Genomic DNA, 24,971 nt, shown 5'->3' on the forward strand with positions numbered 1-24,971 from the left:
TCTGGGAGTTATGGGAAACGTGCCCCCTCGCGTGCTTGGGAGTGATGCTCACGGGGAGGCGTGTCACCAGAAGCACCAATCCGGAAAGGCTCAAGGCAGAGGGAAGGAAGGGAAGCTGCCGGCCATCGCGTGCCCTGCCCCAGCCTAACGCTGGGAACCTGTGCGGGGCGCCAGAGTCCGGAAGAGAAGTTTTGCGCTCAGCAGGACCGCGGGCGCCAGCGGGAGAACCAGGAAGCGCAGCCCTCCCCTTAGCTGACTCTGGTGCTCTCTACAGGCGGCCTTCGCTATCAACTGCACAGCGGGCAGAGGCAGAGGAACGCAGAACCTTCTCGCACAGCGGGATAAAAGGGTGAATTTGCAGCTGATAGGCAAATATATCTTGTGATGTATTTCTCTGGCTTTGATATCAGGGTAATATCGGCCTCATAGAATGAAGTAGTGTTCCGCCGTTATTTTTTGGAAGACATTGCTAAGTACTGGTATTACTTCTTCCTTAAATGTTTGATAGAATTTACACGCGAAGCCATCTTGGCTTGGCGTGTATTTCTGGGGAGATTTAAAATTACTAATTAAATCTCTTTTCATGCTATAGTCCTAATTCGATTTTCTATTTATTATTTATTTATTCATTTATTTCGAGACCGAGTTTCGCTCTTGTTGTTCGCTCTTGTTGCCCGGGGTGGAGTGCAATGGCGTGATCTTGGCTCACCCAACCTCCACCTCCCGGGTTCAAGTGATTCTCCTGCCTCAGTCTCCCAAGTAGCTGGGATTAGAGGCATGCGCCACCACAGCCAGCTAATTTTGTATTTTTAGTAGAGACGGAGTTTCTCCGTGTTTGTCAGGCTGGTCTCAAACTCCCGACCTCAGGTGATCCGCCTGCCTTGGCCTCCCAAAGTGCTGGGATTACAGGCGTCAGCCACTGCGCCCAGACTGTTTCTTCTTGAGTCAGTCATTTGTCTTCCAAGAATTTTTTCCATTTTACCTAAATTGTTTAGTTTGTTGGCGTAAAGTTGTTCATAATGTATTCCTTTTAATTTCTATAAGGTCAGTATTAATAACCCCCCTTCCATTTTTCATTTTGATAATCTATGTAGTCCTTTCTATTTTTCTTGGTCAGTCAAGCTAAAAGATTGTTAGATTTTTTTTTCACCTTTTCTGTGAACCAACTTTTGATTTCGTTGATTTTCCTGTTTCTTATTTCATTGATTTTCTTCTACTCTTAATTTTCATCATTCCCCTCCTTCTGCTTGCTTGTATCAAATACATCAGTTTAAAACGTCAGGAATAACAAATGATTTGTTTCGCAAAGGAAGATTTGAAATCTTAGACATGTAGAAATGCTTATGATATTGCAAGCAGCCGTCATTTCGACCAGTTAACCAGAAGGAAATTTGGTGTGCTGAAACCAAACAAGTTTTTTTTTTGTGCCGGGCTTTTACTGATTTTGAAAATATCAAGTCTAGTTTGTAGGAAGCTATTTATTGCATGAGCAGTTTATTTTTTAATGTTTTAATTTAGAGAATACCCATTTTCACTAAATCCCACAAGTTTTTTTTTTTTTTTTAACTTAAAGGAAAGTACGTATTAACCAGCACATACACTATCCTCTTTGTGCTTTATCTCTGGCAATCCTTATAAGAGCACCATGAGTTAGATACTGTTTTGTGCCCTTTTTATGGAAATAGAATCTTAAGAGTGTACATTTAAGTAGCTCTCCCAGGTATAACCAGCTGGAAAAGTGACAGAACCTAGGTCTCTCAGATTCCAGAGATTGCACACACGAATACTATATCACACTGCTTACTGCTGTGAGTTCAGCAGAGAATTCCTTGTTTATATGGAAATAACAAAACTGATAGTATCCAGGATAATTGGCAACAGTTTACAAACCCTCTTTACCCCCACTTTGGTGATTTTAAGTGGGGTCATCTGTCCACTAAATTAAACAGATCTTAGGCTGGTCACACTTCTAAAATTGTACACCAGGTTTGTGTGTAAAGGTACTTTCCCAGGGAAAAATATCTGTAGATTTAATCAAATTATCCAAAGAGGGTTAGGCCCCCTACCCAGCGTTCCCTGGATGATAAGAGAATGCCATGGAGCCTACACCCTTCCAGTGGGAAGAATAGTGCCAATTTATTTGCCATTTATGTTCTAGTTTTTAATCAGAGTGTTCTAGTCACACACGTATAGTTAGCTATGAGGAATATCTGCAGATGCTGGTTCCTCCACTTCAAACGAGTCAGCTAACTCTAGGTGAAGAGCTTTATACTTTGGACTATGTGGTTATAAATGATGGGCAGGTAGGATAACTAGAACAGTGTATGTGCTCATTAATACATACTTATCCTTTAAGTCTGAAAAAATGAACTTGTGGAATTCAGTGAAAATTGGCATTCTAAATATTAAAGTGTTAATATTTAGAATTATAGATTTTTAGTTGGGATGGTGGTATAAGGAAGATCAGCCCATTCTCAAACTGGGCTGGAGGAATAAGGGAGTCGTTTAACCCAGTGGTGTGAACCTACAGGAAGTAGTGATGGTGGACTGAGTCACGACTTAGGTAAAGGGAGATGATTCTAGATCATGGAACATGATATAGATTCTAGACATGAGATTCTAAACTCTGTTTGGTATCAAGGCACACATTGCTAAGACAGTCTGTGATCATGTACTCTCAAGAGGATAATATATTTCAGCTGTATAGCGCCAATTTATGTGCCAGTTATGTTCCAGTTATAAATCAAAGTGTTCTAGTAACACACATAGTTAATTGTGAGGACTATCTGCAGATGCAGGCTTCTCCACTTCAAACGAGTCAACCAACTCCACCTGAAGAACTTCATGCTGCTGCCTATGTGTTTACAACTGATGGGCAGGTAAGATAACTCTTTCTATTTCTGCCCTAACTGTGACATTCTTCGTATAATTATTTTCTCGTTGGAAAGATGAATATAAACTATATGTGCTAATTCTCTTGATTTAAAAGATAAAATATGACACAGGAAATCTTATGTGAACATAAAATGGGAACTTTTTGATCCAAGAGTGGATCGGTTGTACTAGGAACTGATTTATTTTATTTTATTGATATCTTTTTTTTTTTTTTTTTTTTTTTTTTGAGACTGAATTTCACTCTTGTTGCCCAGGCTGGAGTGCAATGGCAAGATCTCAGCTCACCGCAACCTCCACTTCCCGAGTTCAAGTGATTCTTCTGCCTTAGCCTTCTGAGTAGCTGGGATTAGAGGCATGTGCCACCACACCCAGCTTATTTTTTGTATTTTTAGTAGAGACAGGCTTTCTCCATGTTGGTCAGGCTGCTCTCGAACTCCCGACCTCAGGTGATGCGCCCACCTCGCCTCCCAAAGTGCTGGGATTACAGGCATGAGCCACCGCACCCGGCCCAACTGATGTTTTTAGTTATCGCCTTTAGTGCTCATAGTTGTTCTGCAGATGTGTATTACTATCTACCCTTTAATAAGAAATCAAGGCTGACAGTGGTCAAATGGCTTGCCCCACGTGACACATGATAGGAGATAGAGCCAGGGTTTGAACGCATACCTTTCTGACTCCAGAGTCTATATTCTTTCCCACTCCCCACAATAACTCCTTTAATATCGAGATTGCAGTCTACAGTCTCTGTTTCTGTTATCCAAGTCACTAGTGCTCTGTCTAAAAAAATGACTAAGTATTCCTCGAGGAATATGAAGCACTAGGTGATGTTGCCATGATTGGATTGTCCTGATGGAGATCTTAACGTGAGTTTTGTGTTGTGTATGAGAGAGACATACTAACTTCACCCTTAAAACATGAAGACAAAGGGAATTGCATCTGCACTCATGGAAAAGACCGTTGGTGTAAGGACGCAATTAGGCAATAATCTCTTCTGTAACAAAACCAGACTAAAGTTATTCCACCACATTCCCAAAACTCCTCAGTTAATTAGGCTTTTTCTTCATTTTCCGTGCCTTTATTTTCTCTTTTTTAACAATAGTCATAAGAATCACACCTCACTCATAGGGATTGGCCAAGGATTGAATTAATACATGTAAAGCATTTAGAACAGTACCTGGAGGGTAGTAAATGTTCAGTAAAAATGTTTTCACACATTCTCCACTCTGCTTTTATAGGAAATGAAAATGGTTTGGAAAATTTTTTAATCAAAATTATATATTGGAATACAATTTTCATTAAATATGCTTCTGCATATTTAATGCAAGAGCATATTCTTTATTTCTTCAACTTTTATTTTAAGTCCTGGGGTACATGTGCAGGATGTGCAGGTTTATTACATAGATAAACGTGTGGCATGGTGGCTTACTGCACGTATGAACCCATCACCTTGGTATTAAGCCCAGCACCCAGTAGCTATTTTTCCTGATGCTCTCCCTCGCCCCACTCCTCCCCCGACAGGCCCAGTGTGTGTTGCCCTGCCCGACGTGTCCATGTGTTCTCATCATTCAGCTCCCACTTATAAGTGAGAACACGTGCTGTTTGGTTTTCTTTTCTTGCGTTAGTTTGCTGACGATAACGGCTTCTAGCTCCATCCATGTTTCTGCAAAGGACATGATCTCATTCCCTTTTTTTTTTTTTTCCTTGAGACGGAGTCTCGCTCCCTCGCCCGGGCTGGAGTGCAGTGGCGTGATCTCGGCTCACTGCAAGCTCTGCCTCCCGGGCTCACGCCATTCTCCTGCCTCAGCCTTCCGAGTAGCTGGGACTACAGGCACCCGCCACCACACCCGGCTAAATTTTTTTGTATTTTTAGTAGAGACGGGGTTTCACCGTGTTAGCCAGGATGGTCTCGATCTCCTGACCTCGTGATCTGCCCTCCTCGGCCTCCCAAAGTGCTGGGATTACAGGCGTGAGCCATCTCGCCCGGCCGATCTCATTCCTTTTTATGGCTGCATAGTATTCCATAGTGTATATGTACTACATTTTCTTTATCCAGTCTATCATTAATGGGCATTTGGATTGATTCCACATCTTTGCTATTGTGAATAGTGCTGCAATGAACATACACGTGCATGTACCTTTATAATAGAATGATTTCTATTTCTCTGGGTATATACCCAGTAATGGGATTGCTGGATCAAATGATATTTCTGCCTCTAGATCTTTCAGGAATCACCACACTGTCATCCACATGGTTGAAGTAATTTACACTCCCACCAAAAGTGTAAAAGCAGTCCTTTTTCTCCACAGCCTTGCCAGCATCTGTAGTCTTTTGACGTTTTAGTAATCACCATTCTGACTGCCACGAGATGTTATCTCACTGTGGTTTCGAGTTGCATTTCTCTAATGATCAGTGATGTTGAGCTTTTTTTCATATTTTTGTTGCCCGCGTGAATATCTTCTTTTGAGACCTGTCTGTTCATGTCCTTTGCCCACTTTTTAATGGGGTTGTTTGGTTTTCTTTTGTAAATTTGTTTAAGTTTCTTGTAGACTCTGGATAGTAGACCTTTGTCAGATGGGCAGAGTGCAAAAGTTTTCTCCCATTCTGTAGGCTGTCTATTCACTCTAATGATAGTTTATTTTGCCATGCATATGCTCCTTAGTTTAATTAGATCCCATTTGTCAACTTTTGCTCTTGTTGCCATGGCTTTTGGCATTTTTGTCATGAAATCGTTGCCAGTGCCCATGTCCTGAATAGTATTGCTTGTGTTTTTCTTCTGGGGTTTGTATAGTTTTGTGTTTTACATTTAAGTCTTTAATCCATCTTGAGTAAATTTTTGTACAAGGTGTAAGGAAGGAGCCCAGTTTCAATTTTTGCATACAGTTAGCCAGTTCTCCCAGCACCATTAATTAAATATGAAATCCTGTCCCCATTGCTCGTTTTTGTCAGGTTTGTCGAAGATCAGATGGTTATCACTGTGTGATCTTATTTCCGAGTTCTCTATTCTGTTCCATTGGTCCACATATCTGTTTTTCTACCAGCACCATGCTGCTTTGGTTACTGTAGCCCCGTAGTATAGTTTGAAGTTTGGTTGCGTGATGCCTCCAGCTTTGTTCTTATTGCTTAGGATTGTCTTGGCTATTCTGGCTCTTTTTTCGTTCCATATGAATTTTAAAATAGCTCCTTCTAACTTGGTGAAGAATGTCAATGATAGTTTAGTGGAAATAGCATTGAATTTCTAAATTACTTTGGGCAGTATGGCCATTTGCACAATATTGACTCTTCCTATCCATGAGCATGGAATGTTTCTCCATTTGTTTGTTTACCCTCTGATTTCCTTGAGCAGTGGTTTGTAGTTCTCTCTGAAGAGGTCTTTCACTTCCCTTGTTAGCCATATTCCTAGGTAATTTATTCTTTTTGTAGGAATTGTGAATGGGAGTTCATTCACGATTTGTCTCTCTGCTTGCCTGTTTCTGGTGTAGAGGAATGCTAGCAATTTTTGCACATGGATTTTGTATCCTGAGACTTTGCTGAAATTGCTTATCAGCTTAAGAAGCTTTTGGGCTGAGACAATGGGATTTTCTAGATATAGGGTCATGTCATCTGCAAACAAAGGTAATTTGACTTCCTGTCTCCCTTTTTGAATACTCTTTATTTCTTTGTCTTGCCCGATTCCCCTGGACAGAACGTGTAATACTATGCTGAATAGGAGAGGTGAGGGAGGGCATCCTTGTTTTGTGCCAGTTTCAAGGGTAATGCTTCCAGGTTTTTCCCATTCAGTATGATACTGGCTGTGGGTTTGTCATATATGGCTCTTATTATTTTGAGGTATGTTCCTTCAATACCTTGTTTATTGAGAGCTTTTAATATAAGGGGGTGTTGAATTTTATCAAAGGCCTTTTCTGCATCTATTGGGATAAGCGTGTGGTTTTTGTCTTTAGTTCTGTTTATGTGGTGAATTACATTCATTGATTGGCCTATTCTGAAACGACCTTGCATCCCAGGGATGAAGCCAACTTGATCATGGCGGATAAGCTTTTTGATGTGCTGCTGGATTCAGTTTTCCAGTATTTTATTGAGGATTTTGCATCGATGTTCATCAGGAATACTGGCCTGAAGTTTTTCTTGTTGTATCTCTGCCAGGTTTTGGTATCAGGGTGATGCCGGCCTCATAAAATGAGTTAAGTAGGAGTCCCTCCTTTTTAATTTTTTGGAATAGTTTCAATAGTAATATTACCAGCTCTTCTTGGTACCTCTGGCAGGCAGGAACATATTCTTGGGTTATCCTTTGATGAAAACAGCTTTTAGTTAACATACTATACCCTTCATTTTCATGTTTTATCTACCACTAACATTGTAAAGCATGCCCTACACCTACCTAATTGCAAGATCAACGTATTGGAATCTCCATAAGGTTGGAGGTGGGAAAATTTACCTTTTCAATCTATCCTACCCTTCATTATCTATATGTATCATCTAATAAAGTATTAATCAGTATTTGTTAATAAGTAACTTTAAAGCACTAAAAGAGGCCGGGCGCAGTGGCTCTCGCCTGTAATCCCAGCACTTTGGGAGGCTGAGGCGGGAGGATCAGGAGGTCAGGAGATCGAGACCATCCTGGTTAACACGGTGAAACCCCGACTCTACTAAAAATACAAAATATTAGCCGGGCGTGGTGGCGGGTGCCTGTGATCCCAGCTACTCGGGAGGCTGAGGCAGTAGAATGGCGTGACCCCGGGAAGCAGAACTTGCAGTGAGCCGAGATCGTGCAACTGCAATCCAGCCTGGGCGACAGAGTGAGACTCTGTCACAAAAAAAGCACTAAAAGATAAAAAAGGTATTTCCTTTTTTTTTTTTCTCCCCTAACAAGGGCTGAGACGAAATGATGTGTACTTCATGAGAGAGATAACCATATGTTTATTCCTTTGGATGAGGAAAGCCACTCATTCCCCAAGCATTCTGATTTATCATGACTGTACCATGTTTGACTTTGGATAACACCTTGTATTTTACCTTCCCTTGTTTCACTGAGACTAGATTAAAATTAGCTTGCCTTTTCTGAGAGCATCGTGTGTGTTCAGGGATGAGAAATCTTTGACCTGTGACTAAAACTAACATTAATGATATAAATGCATGGCTGTGTATGCATATGAAGACTGTGACTTTGCAATGGTTGGATTTGTCTTTAATGGAATATGTTCACTGATGTTTTTCAGCAAATGAGGAGTGACGAAGTAAATTTGGTTGCAACAGGGCATCAAAGCAAAAAGAAACATTCCAGAAAATCCAAGAGACACTCTTCATCTAAGAGAAGGAAGAGTATGTCCCTGCAGTTAGACAAACAGGAAGGTGAGGGGGAATCCAATCTTTGGGCCTCAACCATGTCAAAGGACATTTGTAGTCATGTCCTTGAGGGATGAACAGATATGAGCACATTTGCAAGTGGAAGGGCAAGGTTCTCATTAGGTGCAACAATTTGGAGTTGCTGCAAGCGTTAGATGAATAAAGCAGGTTCCTGAGGCAGAAGGAGATGGTGGGCTCAACAAGAGGATGGGTCTGCTCACTTTCTGCCTGTCCTCACATTCCGCTCTAACCCAGTGCAGTCTGGCTTCTTAGTGTACTCCAATGAAACTACTATCATCAAGGTCACCAGTGTTTGCTGCGCTTTGGCATTAATGTCTCAGCAGCATGCGACACAGTTGTTTACTCCCTCCTGCACGGAAAGCTTCTTGGGTCCCCAGACACCTGGATTTCTTACCCTGTTACTAGAGACTCATTTTCCTTCTCTTTTTTGTTTTTCTCCTCTCCCTTCCCACCTCTAAATATTTCGGAGCCCCAAAGCTTGATCCTAGACTCTCTTCTCTTCAATATACTATCTCTTTAGGCGATGCCATGCTGTCTTAGAATTTTAAATGATCCACACTACAAGAACTCTCACCATTGTACTTCTGCACTACAACTTGTTCCTGAAATCCAGACTCAAATACAACTACACTCGCGGTATCTTTACTCGGTGTCTAATAGGCATGTAAAATTCAACTGACTCTACATGCTCAAATTTCTGACCTCCCTCTCTCCAAAAATACACTACTTTTAGCTTTCACTATTTCAATTAAAGATACTGTCCATTAGGTGAAACATCCACAGAGGTGTAACAACCAGCTGTTCACAGGTATGGGGGATTGAGGAATCCTGGTTTTTACAGTTTGCAGCTATCCATCGGGCAAATAATCCCACCATGGCCTAGTTCAAGCCGTCAACATAAGGTCACTGAACCAGATTCAGGAAGAGTTGGCAACACTCAGCTCTCATAGTCAGCGGCCTAACACCTCCTGAACACCCCTGGTGTACTTTTACTTAGTAGTTCAAGTCAAAACACTTAAAGTCACTTATGAGTTATCTTATGATTCTTTTATTACTCTCTCGTTTCGCATCTCTTAGCAAGTCCAGCAGCCGATGCCCAGTATAAATCTGCGTCCAACCATTTCTCTCTATGCCTCCAGTGCACACTGCCGTAATCTCTCTCCAGGCTAGTACAATGCCTTCTTAGCTCTGTGTTTCTAATCTTCGCTCACCTGTCGCATACTCTCTAACCCTGTGGCTAGATAATTATGTCAGCACATAGATCACATCGTGCCATGTCCCTCCTGAAAACCCATCCTCATCTCTCCTAAGCACTCAGAACAGACCCTGAACCGGCTTTGGTCTGCGAGCCTCTGCATGGCCTGGCCTCTGTCACCCTCTCCTAACACGGGTCCCATCCGTTTCCTCCTGGCTCTCTCTGCCTCTGTCCTTCACCTCTGTAGTGCCCGGTCCATCCCCACTCCATTCCCTACCCTTGGCCTCACTGCAGCCTGGAACTCTCCCTCTGCCTCTGCACAGGAGGCTCTGCTTTTTCCTCCAAGCCTTGCCCAATGGCACTTCTTCAGAAGGCCCTGCCAAACCAGCTGCAGCCCCGGGAGCTCCCTCTGCTGCTGTCTCCCACAGGCCTGTGGACTGCTTTTCCAACACCAGCCCAATGCTGCTTGTTTCATTTGCTCATTGTGCATGCACTGTCTGACTGCCCCATGAGGACGTGAGCTCCGCAAGGGCAGGGAACGTTGCTCTCTGGGCTGTTTACTGCTGATCCCCGGGTCCTGGCGTGCTGCCTGCCACAGATGATGAATAAATGAAAGAGGCGTCAGACCTGGAGTGAAAAGAAAGTCACTTTTTCTAGATAAAAGGGAAGGATCTGTAGAATCATATAAAAACACAGATGTGTGATGATGGAGTGGAGATAAGAGCGTTCAACTCCAATAGCCACGTCTATTTTCTCAGAGTATTTGGGGTAGAAAGGAGGCAGGTTAAGGAGGGCTCACTTAGTCTGGCTTCCTGCTGTGCACAGCATGGCATTTATAGGTGAACTATACAAATAACATCAAGTGAGAATTGTCTAAGGGGCAGCAAGATGATAGAAAATGACGAATACAAAAACCTGTGAATGTTTATTCTGCTGTCGTACTTCTTTACTGCATGTATTCATTATGCCAAGAGGTAAAAAGGTAGTTTTATTGTGTTATCTGACCTGATCTCTGTTGCAAGATCTGAGATTTCCACGTGGTAAATCCTTCTGTTTCATGAAATAAATAATTCTTTAGAACCTGATTAACACATAGCTGTCCCTCTGGGGGGGGATGGGACAAAACACACCTATCTTGCAGCTCAACCTCTTCGTTTGGTTTCCAGCTGCTAGCGTCACTCACAATGTCCATGAAGAGAAGGTAAAAAATGGGCAATCCGCACACAATAATGTCATTGCAACTGTTCCACCAGTGCTTATTAGTATGGCAGCAGCTGGTATTTCATCCATGAGTACCAGGGACCAGTGTAAATTTGCTCACTTGTTATACTGTCTTACGAGGATTCCACTACGCACCATATATGCATAGTGTCATGAGGGAAGAAGGTAATTTTGTTGTATTATCTTTTCTGGCCTCAATTTTAGGGTTCTCAGATTGCTACCTGGTATATCCTCCTTCTTTATGAGATAATGTCCTAGATACTGAGCATCAGTGGGGTATGCCTGTGCCATTGACATAATGCTTACCTCACAGCTCAACCACTTCATTTGGTTTCCAGATGCTGCAGTCACTCACAACGTTCATGAAGAGAGGATAAATAACGGCCAACCAGCAGCTAATAACGTCTTGTCAACTGCTCCACCATGGCCTGGCAATATGGCAGCAGCAGGAATTTCATCCATGAGTATGAGAGATCTGTGTATGTCTGCTTGTTAATTGTACTGTCCTACTTGGTTTCCACAAGCAGGCATATTTTCATGAATTATAGAAGGTGGTTTTGTTGTATATTCTTTCCTAGCCTCAATTTGAGGGGTATCAGATGGCCACCTGGCATATCCTCCCCTGCTTTTTTGGATGATTCCCTAGAAACTGAACACAGAGGAATATACCTGTGGAGTTGACATAATGCACTTACCTCACAGCTCAACCTCTTCACTTGGTTTCCACACGCTACTGTCAATCACAATGTCCGTGAGGAGGGGATGGAAAATGGTCAACCCCAACGAGATAATGTCGTGTCAGATGTTCTATCAGGGCTTATTAATATGACAGGAGCTGGCATTCCAGCGATGAGTACCAGGGATCTGTGTATGTTTGGTTATTAGTTGTAGCGTCCTCCTTGGTTTCCATATGCATGCGTAATGTCATGAAGGGAAGAAGGTGGTTTTGTTGAATTATCTTTCCTGACCTCAACTTGAGTGGACTCAAATCATTATATGATGTATTCTCCTGCATTATGGGACAATTTCCTAGAAACCGAGCATCAGTGGGATATACTGGTGCGATTGTCATAATGCACATACCTCACAACTCAACCTGCTCCGTCGGTTTCCAGATGCTACCATCACTCACAATATCCATGAAGAGAGGATGGAAAATGGCCATTCTCGAACTGATAAAGTCTTGTCAACTGTTCCACCACGGCTTGTTCATATGGCTGCAGCTGGTATTCCATCCATGAGTACCAGGGATCTGCGTATGTCTGCTAATTAGTTGTACTGTCATACTTGTTTTCCATAAGCATGCATATTTTCATGAAAGGTAGAAGTCACTTTTGTTGCATATACTTTCCTAGTCTCGATTTGAGGGGTCTCAGGTGGCCACCTGGCATATCCTCCCCTGATTTCCTAGATAATTTCCTAGAAACTGAGCATCAGGGGGATATACAGGTTGGGCTGACATAGTGGACTTACCTCACAGCTCAAACTCTTCATTTGTTTTCCAGATTCAACTGTTACTCACACTATCTGTGAAGAGAAGATAAAAAGTGAACAAATGGCACCTGATAAATTCTTGTCTACTATTATAGCGGGGCTTAAGAATTTCACAGGGGCTGGTATTCCACCCCAGAGTACCAGGGATCAGTGTGTGTTTACTAGTTGTACTGACCTACTTGTTTTTCGTACGCATGCAGTGTCATGCAGGGAAGAAGGTGGTTTTGTTTTATTATCATTTCTGGCCTAAAACTCAGGGATCTCGAATCACCACCTGATATGTCCTCCTGGTTTATGGGATAATTTCCTAGAAACTGAGCATCAGAGGGATGTACCTGTGGCACTGACATAATGCACTTACCTCACAGCTTGAACTCTTCATTTGGTTTCCAGATTCTGCCGTCACTCACAATTTCCGTGAAGAGAGAATGGAAAATGGCCAACGCCAACCTGATAACGTCTTGTCAACTGGTCCCACAGGGCTTATTAATATGGCAGCAACTCCTATTCCAGCCATGAGTGCCGGAGATCTCTGTATGTCCACTTATAAGTTGTACTGTCCTACTTGGTTTTCATATGCATACATAGTGCCATGAAGGGAGTAAGGTGGTTTTGTTGTGTTGTTGTTTCTGGCCTAAATCTGAGGGGTCTCACATCACCACCTGATATATCCTCCTGCTTTATGAAATAACTTCATAGAAACTGAGCACCAGAGGGATATACTTGTGAGTTGGCATAATGCACTTACCTCACAGCTCAACCTCTTCCTTTGGTTTCCAGATGCTACAGTCACTCACAATGTCTGTGAACAGAAGATGGGAAATGTCCAACCAGCACCTGATAACGTGTTGTTGACTCTTCGACCACATCGTATTAATATGACAGACACTGGTATTTCACCCATGAGTACCACGGATCCGTGTAAGTTTGTTTATTTGTATTACTGTCCTACTTGGTTTCCATATGCATGCATAGTGTCAAAAAGCATACAAGGTGGTTTTGTTGTATTGTCTTTCCTGGCCTCAATTTCAGGGGTCTCATATGGCAACCTGGTATATCCTCCTGTTTATGAGATAATTTCCTAGAAACTGAGCATCAGAGGGATATACCTGCAGGGTTACCATAATACACTTACCTAACAGCTCAGCCTCTTCATTTGGTTTCCAGATGCTACCATCACTTACAATGTCCCTGAGGAGAAGATGGAAAAGGGCCAACTCCAACCTGATAACGTCTTGTCAACTGCTTCCACAGGGCTTATTGATGTGGCAGGAGCTGGTACTCCAGCCATCAGCACCAATGGCCTGTGTATGTTTGCTTGTTAATTGGATTATCCTGCTTGGTTTCCATATGCGTGCATATTGTCATGAAGGAGACATGGAGGTTTTGTTGTATCATCTATCTTGAGCTCAATTTCAGGGGTCTCAGATCGCCGCCTGTCGTGTCCTCCTGCTTTATGCAATAATTTCTTAGAAGCTGAGCATCATAGGGATGTACCTGTGGGGCTGACATAATGCACGTCCTCACAGCTCAACCTCTTCATTTGTTTTCCAGATTCCACCGTCACTCACAATGTCTATGAAGAGAAGATGGAAAATGACCAACCGCAACCTAATAACATATTGTCAACTGTTCAACCAATGGTTATTTATTTGACAACAGCCGGTATTCCGGGTATGAGTACCAGGGATCAGTGTATGTTTGTTTACCAGTTTTAGTGTCCTAGTTGGTTTCCATATGAATGCACAGTGTCATAAAGGGGAGGAGGTTGTTTTATTGGATTCTCTTTCATGAGCTCAATTTGAGGTGTCTCAGATCGTCACCTGCTGTATCTTCCTGCTTTATGAGTTAATTTCCTAGACCCTGAGCATCAAAGGGATATACCTGTAGGGCTGACATAATACACTTAGCTCAGAGCTCAAGCTTTTCATTTGGTTTCCAGATGCTACTGTCACTCACAATGTCTGTGAAGAGAGGGTGGTAAATAACCAACCAGTACCTAGTAACACCTTGTCAACTGTTCTACCAGGGCTTACTTATTTGGCAACAGCTGATACGCCAGCCATGAGTACCAGGGATCAGCGTAAGTTTGTTTACTAGCTGTGATGTCCTTCCTAGTTTCCACATGCATGCATATTGTCATCAAGGGAAGAAGGCGGTATTCTTGTGTTATGTTTTCTAGCCTCGATTTTAGGGTTTTCGAATGCTCCCTGGTATATCCTAGTTCCTTAGGAGATAAATTCCTAGATAGTGAGCATCAGAGGGGGTATTCCTGTGGGACTGACATACTGCACTTACCTCACAGCTCATCAAGTACATTTGGTTTCCAGATGCTACCATCGTTCAAAATGTCCGCGAAGAGAAGAAAGATAACAGCCAACCAGCCCCTGATAACGTCTTGTCAGCGGTTACACCAGGGCTTATTAACTTGGCGGGAGCTGGTATTCCACCCATGAGTACCAGGGATCAGTGTATGTTTGTTTACTAGTTGTAGTATCCTACTTGGTTTCCATATGAATGCAGTATCATAAATGGAAGAATGTGGTTTTATTGTATTGTCTTTCGTGAGCTGAATTTGTGGGGTCTCAGATCGCTGCCTGGTATATCCTCCTGCTTTATGTGATAAATTCCTAGAAACTGAGCATCAGAGGGGTATACACATGTGTGCTTGGCATAATGCACTGAACTCACAGCTCGACCTCTTTATTTGGTTTCTAGATGCTACCGTCAATCACCATGTCCATGAAGCGAGGATGGAAGATGGCCAACGAACACAGGATAACGTCTTGTCAAATGTTCTATCCGGGCTTATTTATATGCCAGGAGCTGGTATTCCAGCAATGAGTTCCACGGATCTGTGTATGTGTGTTTTTTAGTTATACCGTCCTCCTTGATTTCCATATGCATGCATAGTGTCAGGAAGGGAAGAAGGTTGTTTTGTGAATTATCTTTCCTGGCCTCAACTTCAGGGGCCTCAGATCATCATATGATCTATTATCCTGCTTTATGGGATAATTTTCTAAAATCTCATCATCAGAGGGATATATCAGTGGGGTTGACGTAAAGCACGTACCTCACAGCTTGGCCTCTCCCTTTGGTTTCCAGATGCTACCATTACTCAGAGTGTTCATGAAGAGAAGATGGAAAGTGGCAAACCCCGAACTGATAAGGTCGTATCAAATGTTGCACCACGGCTTGGTCATATGGCTGCAGGTGGTATTCCATCCATGAGTACCAAGGATCTGTGTATGTCCATTAATTAGTTGTACTGTCATGCTTGGTTTACATATGCATGCATTTTTTCATGAAGGGTAGCTGTGGTTTTGTAGTATATTCTTTCCTAACGTCAATTTGAGGGATCTCAGTTGTCCACAGGGCATATCCTCCCCTGCTTTCTTAGATAATTTCCTAGAAACTGGGCATCAGAGGGATATATCTGTAGGGCTGACATAATGCACCTACCTCACAGCTCAACCTCTTCATGTGGTTTCCAGATTTTACCATCACTCACAATGACTGTGAAGAAAAGATTAAAAATTAGCAAAGAGCACCTGATACATTATTGTCAACTGTTACAGCAGGGCTTATGCATTTCACAGGGGCTGGTATTCCACCCCTGAGCACCAGGGATCAGCCTAAGTTTGTTTACTAGCTGTGATGTCCTACCTGGTTTCCACATGCATGCATATTGTCATCAAGGGAAGAAGGCGGTATTGTTGTATTATGTTTTCTAGCCTCGATTTTAGGGTTTTCGATTGCTCCCTGGTATATCCTAGTTCCTTAGGAGATAAATTCCTAGATAGTGAGCATCAGAGGGGGTATTCCTGTGGGACTGACATACTGCACTTACCTCACAGCTCATCAAGTACATTTGGTTTCCAGATGCTACCATCGTTCACAATGTCCGCGAAGAGAAGAAAGATAACAGCCAACCAGCCCCTGATAACGTCTTGTCAGCGGTTACACCAGGGCTTATTAACTTGGCGGGAGCTGGCATTCCACCCATGAGTACCAGGGGTCAGTGTATGTTTGTTTACTAGTTGTACTATCCTACTTGGTTTCCATATGAATGCAGTATCGTAAATGGAAGAATGTGGTTTTATTGTATTGTCTTTCGTGAGCTGAATTTGTGCGGTCTCAGATCGCTGCCTGGTATATCCTCCTGCTTTATGTGATAAATTCCTAGAAACTGAGCATCAGAGGGGTATATACACGTGTGCTTGGCATAATGCACTGAACTCACAGCTCGACCTCTTTATTTGGTTTCTAGATGCTACCGTCAATCACCATGTCCATGAAGCGAGGATGGAAAATGGCCAACGAACACAGGATAACGTCTGGTCAAATGTTCTCTCCGGGCTTATTAATATGCCAGGAGCTAGTATTCCAGCAATGAATTCCACGGATCTGTGTATGTGTGTTTTTTAGTTATACCGTCCTCCTTGATTTCCATATGCATGCATAGTGTCAGGAAGGGAAGAAGGTTGTTTTGTGAATTATCTTTCCTGGCCTCAATTTGAGGGGCCTCAGATCATCATATGATCTATTATCCTGCTTTATGGGACAATTTTCTAAAAACTCATCATCAGTGGGATATATCGGTGGGGTTGACGTAATGCACGTACCTCACAGCTTGGCCTCTCCCTTTGGTTTCCAGATGCTACCATTACTCAGAGTGTTCGTGAAGAGAAGATGGAAAGTGGCAAATCCCGAACTGATAAGGTCGTATCAAATGTTGCACCACGGCTTGGTCATATGGCTGCAGGTGGTATTCCATCCATGAGTACCAAGGATCTGTGTATGTCCATTAATTAGTTGTACTGTCATGCTTGGTTTACATATGCATGCATTTTTTCATGAAGGGTAGATGTGGTTTTGTGGTATATTCTTTCCTAACGTCAATTTGAAGGATCTCAGTTGTCCACAGGGCATATCCTCCCCTGCTTTCTTAGATAATTTCCTAGAAACTGGGCATCAGAGGGATATATCTGTAGGGCTGACATAATGCACCTACCTCACAGTTAAACCTCTTCATGTGGTGTCCAGATTTTACCATCACTCACAATGACTGTGAAGAAAAGATTAAAAATTAGCAAAGAGCACCTGATACATTATTGTCAACTGTTACAGCAGGGCTTATGCATTTCACAGGGGCTGGTATTCCATCCCTGAGTACCAGGGATCAGCGTAAGTTTGTTTACTAGCTGTGATGCCCTACCTGGTTTCCACATGCATGCATATTGTCATCAAGGGAAGAAGGCGGTATTGTTGTGTTATGTTTTCTAGCCTCGATTTTAGGGTTTTCGATTGCTCCCTGGTATATCCTAGTTCCTTAGGAGATAAATTCCTAGATAGTGAGCATCAGAGGGGGTATTCCTGTGGGACTGACATACTGCACTTACCTCACAGCTCATCAAGTACATTTGGTTTCCAGATGCGACCATCGTTCACAATTTCCGCGAAGAGAAGAAAGATAACAGCCAACCAGCCCCTGATAACGTCTTGTCAGCGGTTACACCAGGGCTTATTAACTTGGCGGGAGCTGGTATTCCACCCATGAGTACCAGGGATCAGTGTATGTTTGTTTACTAGTTGTACTATCCTACTTGGTTTCCTTATGAATGCAGTATCATAAATGGAAGAATGTGGTTTTATTGTATTATCTTTCGTGAGCTGAATGTGTGGGGTCTCAGATCGCTGCCTGGTATATCCTCCTGCTTTATGTGATAAATTCCTAGAAACTGAGCATCAGATGTGTATACCCCACATGTGTGCTTGGCATAATGCACTGAACTCACAGCTCGACCTCTTTATTTGGTTTCTAGATGCTACCGTCAATCACCATGTCCATGAAGCGAGGATGGAAGATGGCCAACGAACACAGGATAACGTCTTGTCAAATGTTCTATCCGGGCTTATTTATATGCCAGGAGCTAGTATTCCAGCAATGAGTTCCACGGATCTGTGTATGTGTGTCTTTAGTTATACCGTCCTCCTTGATTTCCATATGCATGCATAGTGTCAGGAAGGGAAGAAGGTTGTTTTGTGAATTATCTTTCCTGGCCTCAACTTCAGGGGCCTCAGATCATCATATGATCTATTATCCTGCTTTATGGGATAATTTTCTAAAATCTCATCATCAGTGGGATATATCGGTGGGGTTGACGTAATGCACGTACCTCACAGCTTGGCCTCTCCCTTTGGTTTCCAGATGCTACCATTACTCAGAGTGTTCGTGAAGAGAAGATGGAAAGTGGCAAACCCCGAACTGATAAGGTCGTATCAAATGTTGCACCACGGCTTGGTCATATGGCTGCAGGTGGTATTCCATCCATGAGTACCAAGGATCTGTGTATGTCCATTAATTAGTTGTACTGTCATGCTTGGTTTACATATGCATGCATTTTTTCATGAAGGGTAGCTGTGGTTTTGTAGTATATTCTTTCCTAACGTCAATTTGAGGGATCTCAGTTGTCCACAGGGCATATCCTCCCCTGCTTTCTTAGATAATTTCCTAGAAACTGGGCATCAGAGGGATATATCTGTAGGGCTGACATAATGCACCTACCTCACAGCTCAACCTCTTCATGTGGTTTCCAGATTTTACCATCACTCACAATGACTGTGAAGAAAAGATTAAAAATTAGCAAAGAGCACCTGATACATTATTGTCAACTGTTACAGCAGGGCTTATGCATTTCACAGGGGCTGGTATTCCATCCCTGAGTACCAGGGATCAGCGTAAGTTTGTTTACTAGCTGTGATGTCCTACCTGGTTTCCACATGCATGCATATTGTCATCAAGGGAAGAAGGCGGTATTGTTGTATTATGTTTTCTAGCCTCGATTTTAGGGTTTTCGATTGCTCCCTGGTATATCCTAGTTCCTTAGGAGATAAATTCCTAGATAGTGAGCATCAGAGGGGGTATTCCTGTGGGACTGACATACTGCACTTACCTCACAGCTCATCAAGTACATTTGGTTTCCAGATGCTACCATCGTTCACAATGTCCGGAAGAGAAGAAAGATAACAGCCAACCAGCCCCTGATAACGTCTTGTCAGCGGTTACACCAGGGCTTATTAACTTGTCTGGAGCTGGTATTCCACCCATGAGTACCAGGGATCAGTGTATGTTTGTTTACTAGTTGTACTATCCTACTTGGTTTCCATATGAATGCAGTATCATAAGTGGAAGAATGTGGTTTTATTGTATTGTCTTTCGTGAGCTGAATTTGTGCGGTCTCAGATCGCTGCCTGGTATATCCTCCTGCTTTATGTGATAAATTCCTAGAAACTGAGCATCAGAGGGGTATACGCATGTGTGCTTGGCATAATGCACTGAACTCACAGCTCGACCTCTTTATTTGGTTTCTAGATGCTACCGTCAATCACCATGTCCATGAAGCGAGGATGGAAGATGGCCAACGAACACAGGATAACATCTGGTCAAATGTTCTCTCCGGGCTTATTAATATGCCAGGAGCTAGTATTCCAGCAATGAGTTCCACGGATCTGTGTATGTGTGTTTTTTAGTTATACCGTCCTCCTTGATTTCCATATGCATGCATAGTGTCAGGAAGGGAAGAAGGTTGTTTTGTGAATTATCTTTCCTGGCCTCAATTCAGGGGCCTCAGATCATCATATGATCTATTATCCTGCTTTATGGGATAATTTTCTAAAATCTCATCATCAGTGGGATATATCGGTGGGGTTGACGTAATGCACGTACCTCACAGCTTGGCCTCTCCCTTTGGTTTCCAGATGCTACCATTACTCAGAGTGTTCGTGAAGAGAAGATGGAAAGTGGCAAACCCCGAACTGATAAGGTCGTATCAAATGTGCACCACGGCTTGGTCATATGGCTGCAGGTGGTATTCCATCCATGAGTACCAAGGATCTGTGTATGTCCATTAATTAGTTGTACTGTCATGCTTGGTTTACATATGCATGCATTTTTTCATGAAGGGTAGATGTGGTTTTGTAGTATATTCTTTCCTAACGTCAATTTGAGGGATCTCAGTTGTCCACAGGGCATATCCTCCCCTGCTTTCTTAGATAATTTCCTAGAAACTGGGCATCAGAGGGATATATCTGTAGGGCTGACATAATGCACCTACCTCACAGCTCAACCTCTTCATGTGGTTTCCAGATTTTACCATCACTCACAATGACTGTGAAGAAAAGATTAAAAATTAGCAAAGAGCACCTGATACATTATTGTCAACTGTTACAGCAGGGCTTATGCATTTCACAGGGGCTGGTATTCCATCCCTGAGTACCAGGGATCAGCGTAAGTTTGTTTACTAGCTGTGATGTCCTACCTGGTTTCCACATGCATGCATATTGTCATCAAGGGAAGAAGGCGGTATTGTTGTATTATGTTTTCTAGCCTCGATTTTAGGGTTTTCGATTGCTCCCTGGTATATCCTAGTTCCTTAGGAGATAAATTCCTAGATAGTGAGCATCAGAGGGGGTATTCCTGTGGGACTGACATACTGCACTTACCTCACAGCTCATCAAGTACATTTGGTTTCCAGATGCTACCATCGTTCACAATGTCCGCGAAGAGAAGAAAGATAACAGCCAACCAGCCCCTGATAACGTCTTGTCAGCGGTTACACCAGGGCTTATTAACTTGGCGGGAGCTGGTATTCCACCCATGAGTACCAGGGATCAGTGTATGTTTGTTTACTAGTTGTACTATCCTACTTGGTTTCCATATGAATGCAGTATCATAAGTGGAAGAATGTGGTTTTATTGTATTGTCTTTCGTGAGCTGAATTTGTGCGGTCTCAGATCGCTGCCTGGTATATCCTCCTGCTTTATGTGATAAATTCCTAGAAACTGAGCATCAGAGGGGTATACGCATGTGTGCTTGGCATAATGCACTGAACTCACAGCTCGACCTCTTTATTTGGTTTCTAGATGCTACCGTCAATCACCATGTCCATGAAGCGAGGATGGAAGATGGCCAACGAACACAGGATAACATCTGGTCAAATGTTCTCTCCGGGCTTATTAATATGCCAGGAGCTAGTATTCCAGCAATGAGTTCCACGGATCTGTGTATGTGTGTCTTTAGTTATACCGTCCTCCTTGATTTCCATATGCATGCATAGTGTCAGGAAGGGAAGAAGGTTGTTTTGTGAATTATCTTTCCTGGCCTCAACTTCAGGGGCCTCAGATCATCATATGATCTATTATCCTGCTTTATGGGATAATTTTCTAAAATCTCATCATCAGTGGGATATATCGGTGGGGTTGACGTAATGCACGTACCTCACAGCTTGGCCTCTCCCTTTGGTTTCCAGATGCTACCATTACTCAGAGTGTTCGTGAAGAGAAGATGGAAAGTGGCAAACCCCGAACTGATAAGGTCGTATCAAATGTGGCACCACGGCTTGGTCATATGGCTGCAGGTGGTATTCCATCCATGAGTACCAAGGATCTGTGTATGTCCATTAATTAGTTGTACTGTCATGCTTGGTTTACATATGCATGCATTTTTTCATGAAGGGTAGATGTGGTTTTGTAGTATATTCTTTCCTAACGTCAATTTGAGGGATCTCAGTTGTCCACAGGGCATATCCTCCCCTGCTTTCTTAGATAATTTCCTAGAAACTGGGCATCAGAGGGATATATCTGTAGGGCTGACATAATGCACCTACCTCACAGCTCAACCTCTTCATGTGGTTTCCAGATTTTACCATCACTCACAATGACTGTGAAGAAAAGATTAAAAATTAGCAAAGAGCACCTGATACATTATTGTCAACTGTTACAGCAGGGCTTATGCATTTCACAGGGGCTGGTATTCCATCCCTGAGTACCAGGGATCAGCGTAAGTTTGTTTACTAGCTGTGATGTCCTACCTGGTTTCCACATGCATGCATATTGTCATCAAGGGAAGAAGGCGGTATTGTTGTATTATGTTTTCTAGCCTCGATTTTAGGGTTTTCGATTGCTCCCTGGTATATCCTAGTTCCTTAGGAGATAAATTCCTAGATAGTGAGCATCAGAGGGGGTATTCCTGTGGGACTGACATACTGCACTTACCTCACAGCTCATCAAGTACATTTGGTTTCCAGATGCTACCATCGTTCACAATGTCCGCGAAGAGAAGAAAGATAACAGCCAACCAGCCCCTGATAACGTCTTGTCAGCGGTTACACCAGGGCTTATTAACTTGGCGGGAGCTGGTATTCCACCCATGAGTACCAGGGATCAGTGTATGTTTGTTTACTAGTTGTACTATCCTACTTGGTTTCCATATGAATGCAGTATCATAAGTGGAAGAATGTGGTTTTATTGTATTGTCTTTCGTGAGCTGAATTTGTGCGGTCTCAGATCGCTGCCTGGTATATCCTCCTGCTTTATGTGATAAATTCCTAGAAACTGAGCATCAGAGGGGTATACGCATGTGTGCTTGGCATAATGCACTGAACTCACAGCTCGACCTCTTTATTTGGTTTCTAGATGCTACCGTCAATCACCATGTCCATGAAGCGAGGATGGAAGATGGCCAACGAACACAGGATAACATCTGGTCAAATGTTCTCTCCGGGCTTATTAATATGCCAGGAGCTAGTATTCCAGCAATGAGTTCCACGGATCTGTGTATGTGTGTTTTTTAGTTATACCGTCCTCCTTGATTTCCATATGCATGCATAGTGTCAGGAAGGGAAGAAGGTTGTTTTGTGAATTATCTTTCCTGGCCTCAACTTCAGGGGCCTCAGATCATCATATGATCTATTATCCTGCTTTATGGGATAATTTTCTAAAATCTCATCATCAGTGGGATATATCGGTGGGGTTGACGTAATGCACGTACCTCACAGCTTGGCCTCTCCCTTTGGTTTCCAGATGCTACCATTACTCAGAGTGTTCGTGAAGAGAAGATGGAAAGTGGCAAACCCCGAACTGATAAGGTCGTATCAAATGTGGCACCACGGCTTGGTCATATGGCTGCAGGTGGTATTCCATCCATGAGTACCAAGGATCTGTGTATGTCCATTAATTAGTTGTACTGTCATGCTTGGTTTACATATGCATGCATTTTTTCATGAAGGGTAGATGTGGTTTTGTAGTATATTCTTTCCTAACGTCAATTTGAGGGATCTCAGTTGTCCACAGGGCATATCCTCCCCTGCTTTCTTAGATAATTTCCTAGAAACTGGGCATCAGAGGGATATATCTGTAGGGCTGACATAATGCACCTACCTCACAGCTCAACCTCTTCATGTGGTTTCCAGATTTTACCATCACTCACAATGACTGTGAAGAAAAGATTAAAAATTAGCAAAGAGCACCTGATACATTATTGTCAACTGTTACAGCAGGGCTTATGCATTTCACAGGGGCTGGTATTCCATCCCTGAGTACCAGGGATCAGCGTAAGTTTGTTTACTAGCTGTGATGTCCTACCTGGTTTCCACATGCATGCATATTGTCATCAAGGGAAGAAGGCGGTATTGTTGTATTATGTTTTCTAGCCTCGATTTTAGGGTTTTCGATTGCTCCCTGGTATATCCTAGTTCCTTAGGAGATAAATTCCTAGATAGTGAGCATCAGAGGGGGTATTCCTGTGGGACTGACATACTGCACTTACCTCACAGCTCATCAAGTACATTTGGTTTCCAGATGCTACCATCGTTCACAATGTCCGCGAAGAGAAGAAAGATAACAGCCAACCAGCCCCTGATAACGTCTTGTCAGCGGTTACACCAGGGCTTATTAACTTGGCGGGAGCTGGTATTCCACCCATGAGTACCAGGGATCAGTGTATGTTTGTTTACTAGTTGTACTATCCTACTTGGTTTCCATATGAATGCAGTATCATAAGTGGAAGAATGTGGTTTTATTGTATTGTCTTTCGTGAGCTGAATTTGTGCGGTCTCAGATCGCTGCCTGGTATATCCTCCTGCTTTATGTGATAAATTCCTAGAAACTGAGCATCAGAGGGGTATACGCATGTGTGCTTGGCATAATGCACTGAACTCACAGCTCGACCTCTTTATTTGGTTTCTAGATGCTACCGTCAATCACCATGTCCATGAAGCGAGGATGGAAGATGGCCAACGAACACAGGATAACATCTGGTCAAATGTTCTCTCCGGGCTTATTAATATGCCAGGAGCTAGTATTCCAGCAATGAGTTCCAGGATCTGTGTATGTGTGTTTTTTAGTTATACCGTCCTCCTTGATTTCCATATGCATGCATAGTGTCAGGAAGGGAAGAAGGTTGTTTTGTGAATTATCTTTCCTGGCCTCAATTTGAGGGGCCTCAGATCATCATATGATCTATTATCCTGCTTTATGGGACAATTTTCTAAAAACTCATCATCAGTGGGATATATCGGTGGGGTTGACGTAATGCACGTACCTCACAGCTTGGCCTCTCCCTTTGGTTTCCAGATGCTACCATTACTCAGAGTGTTCGTGAAGAGAAGATGGAAAGTGGCAAACCCCGAACTGATAAGGTCGTATCAAATGTGGCACCACGGCTTGGTCATATGGCTGCAGGTGGTATTCCATCCATGAGTACCAAGGATCTGTGTATGTCCATTAATTAGTTGTACTGTCATGCTTGGTTTACATATGCATGCATTTTTTCATGAAGGGTAGATGTGGTTTTGTAGTATATTCTTTCCTAACGTCAATTTGAGGGATCTCAGTTGTCCACAGGGCATATCCTCCCCTGCTTTCTTAGATAATTTCCTAGAAACTGGGCATCAGAGGGATATATCTGTAGGGCTGACATAATGCACCTACCTCACAGCTCAACCTCTTCATGTGGTTTCCAGA

General features: G+C 42.8%; 1 protein-coding gene across 2 annotated transcripts in view; it reads left to right on the forward strand.

Moving 5' to 3' along the window:
• The first annotated feature begins 201 nt into the window (after window positions 1–201).
• LOC115833272 (sarcoma antigen 1) overlaps window positions 202–24,971 on the forward strand; it is a 30,135-nt gene continuing 5,365 nt past the window's right edge. Inside the window, exons 1-11 of one of the 2 annotated variants that reach the window (XM_030807013.1) lie at window positions 202–368; window positions 2,793–2,879; window positions 8,110–8,242; window positions 11,012–11,104; window positions 11,789–11,929; window positions 12,561–12,701; window positions 12,948–13,088; window positions 13,335–13,475; window positions 13,722–13,862; window positions 14,110–14,250; window positions 20,705–20,845. In XM_030807013.1, the coding sequence (XP_030662873.1) occupies window positions 2,793–2,879; window positions 8,110–8,242; window positions 11,012–11,104; window positions 11,789–11,929; window positions 12,561–12,701; window positions 12,948–13,088; window positions 13,335–13,475; window positions 13,722–13,862; window positions 14,110–14,250; window positions 20,705–20,845 (1,300 nt within the window). In that variant the 5' untranslated portion in view covers window positions 202–368. Of the gene's footprint in view, window positions 480–2,792; window positions 2,880–8,109; window positions 8,243–11,011; window positions 11,105–11,788; window positions 11,930–12,560; window positions 12,702–12,947; window positions 13,089–13,334; window positions 13,476–13,721; window positions 13,863–14,109; window positions 14,251–20,704; window positions 20,846–24,971 lie in introns of both variants that reach the window. The other variant, XM_030807014.1, reaches the window with a different exon arrangement.

Source organism: Nomascus leucogenys, chromosome X, assembly GCF_006542625.1.
Source record: "Nomascus leucogenys isolate Asia chromosome X, Asia_NLE_v1, whole genome shotgun sequence".
NCBI classification, from domain to species: domain Eukaryota; kingdom Metazoa; phylum Chordata; class Mammalia; order Primates; family Hylobatidae; genus Nomascus; species Nomascus leucogenys.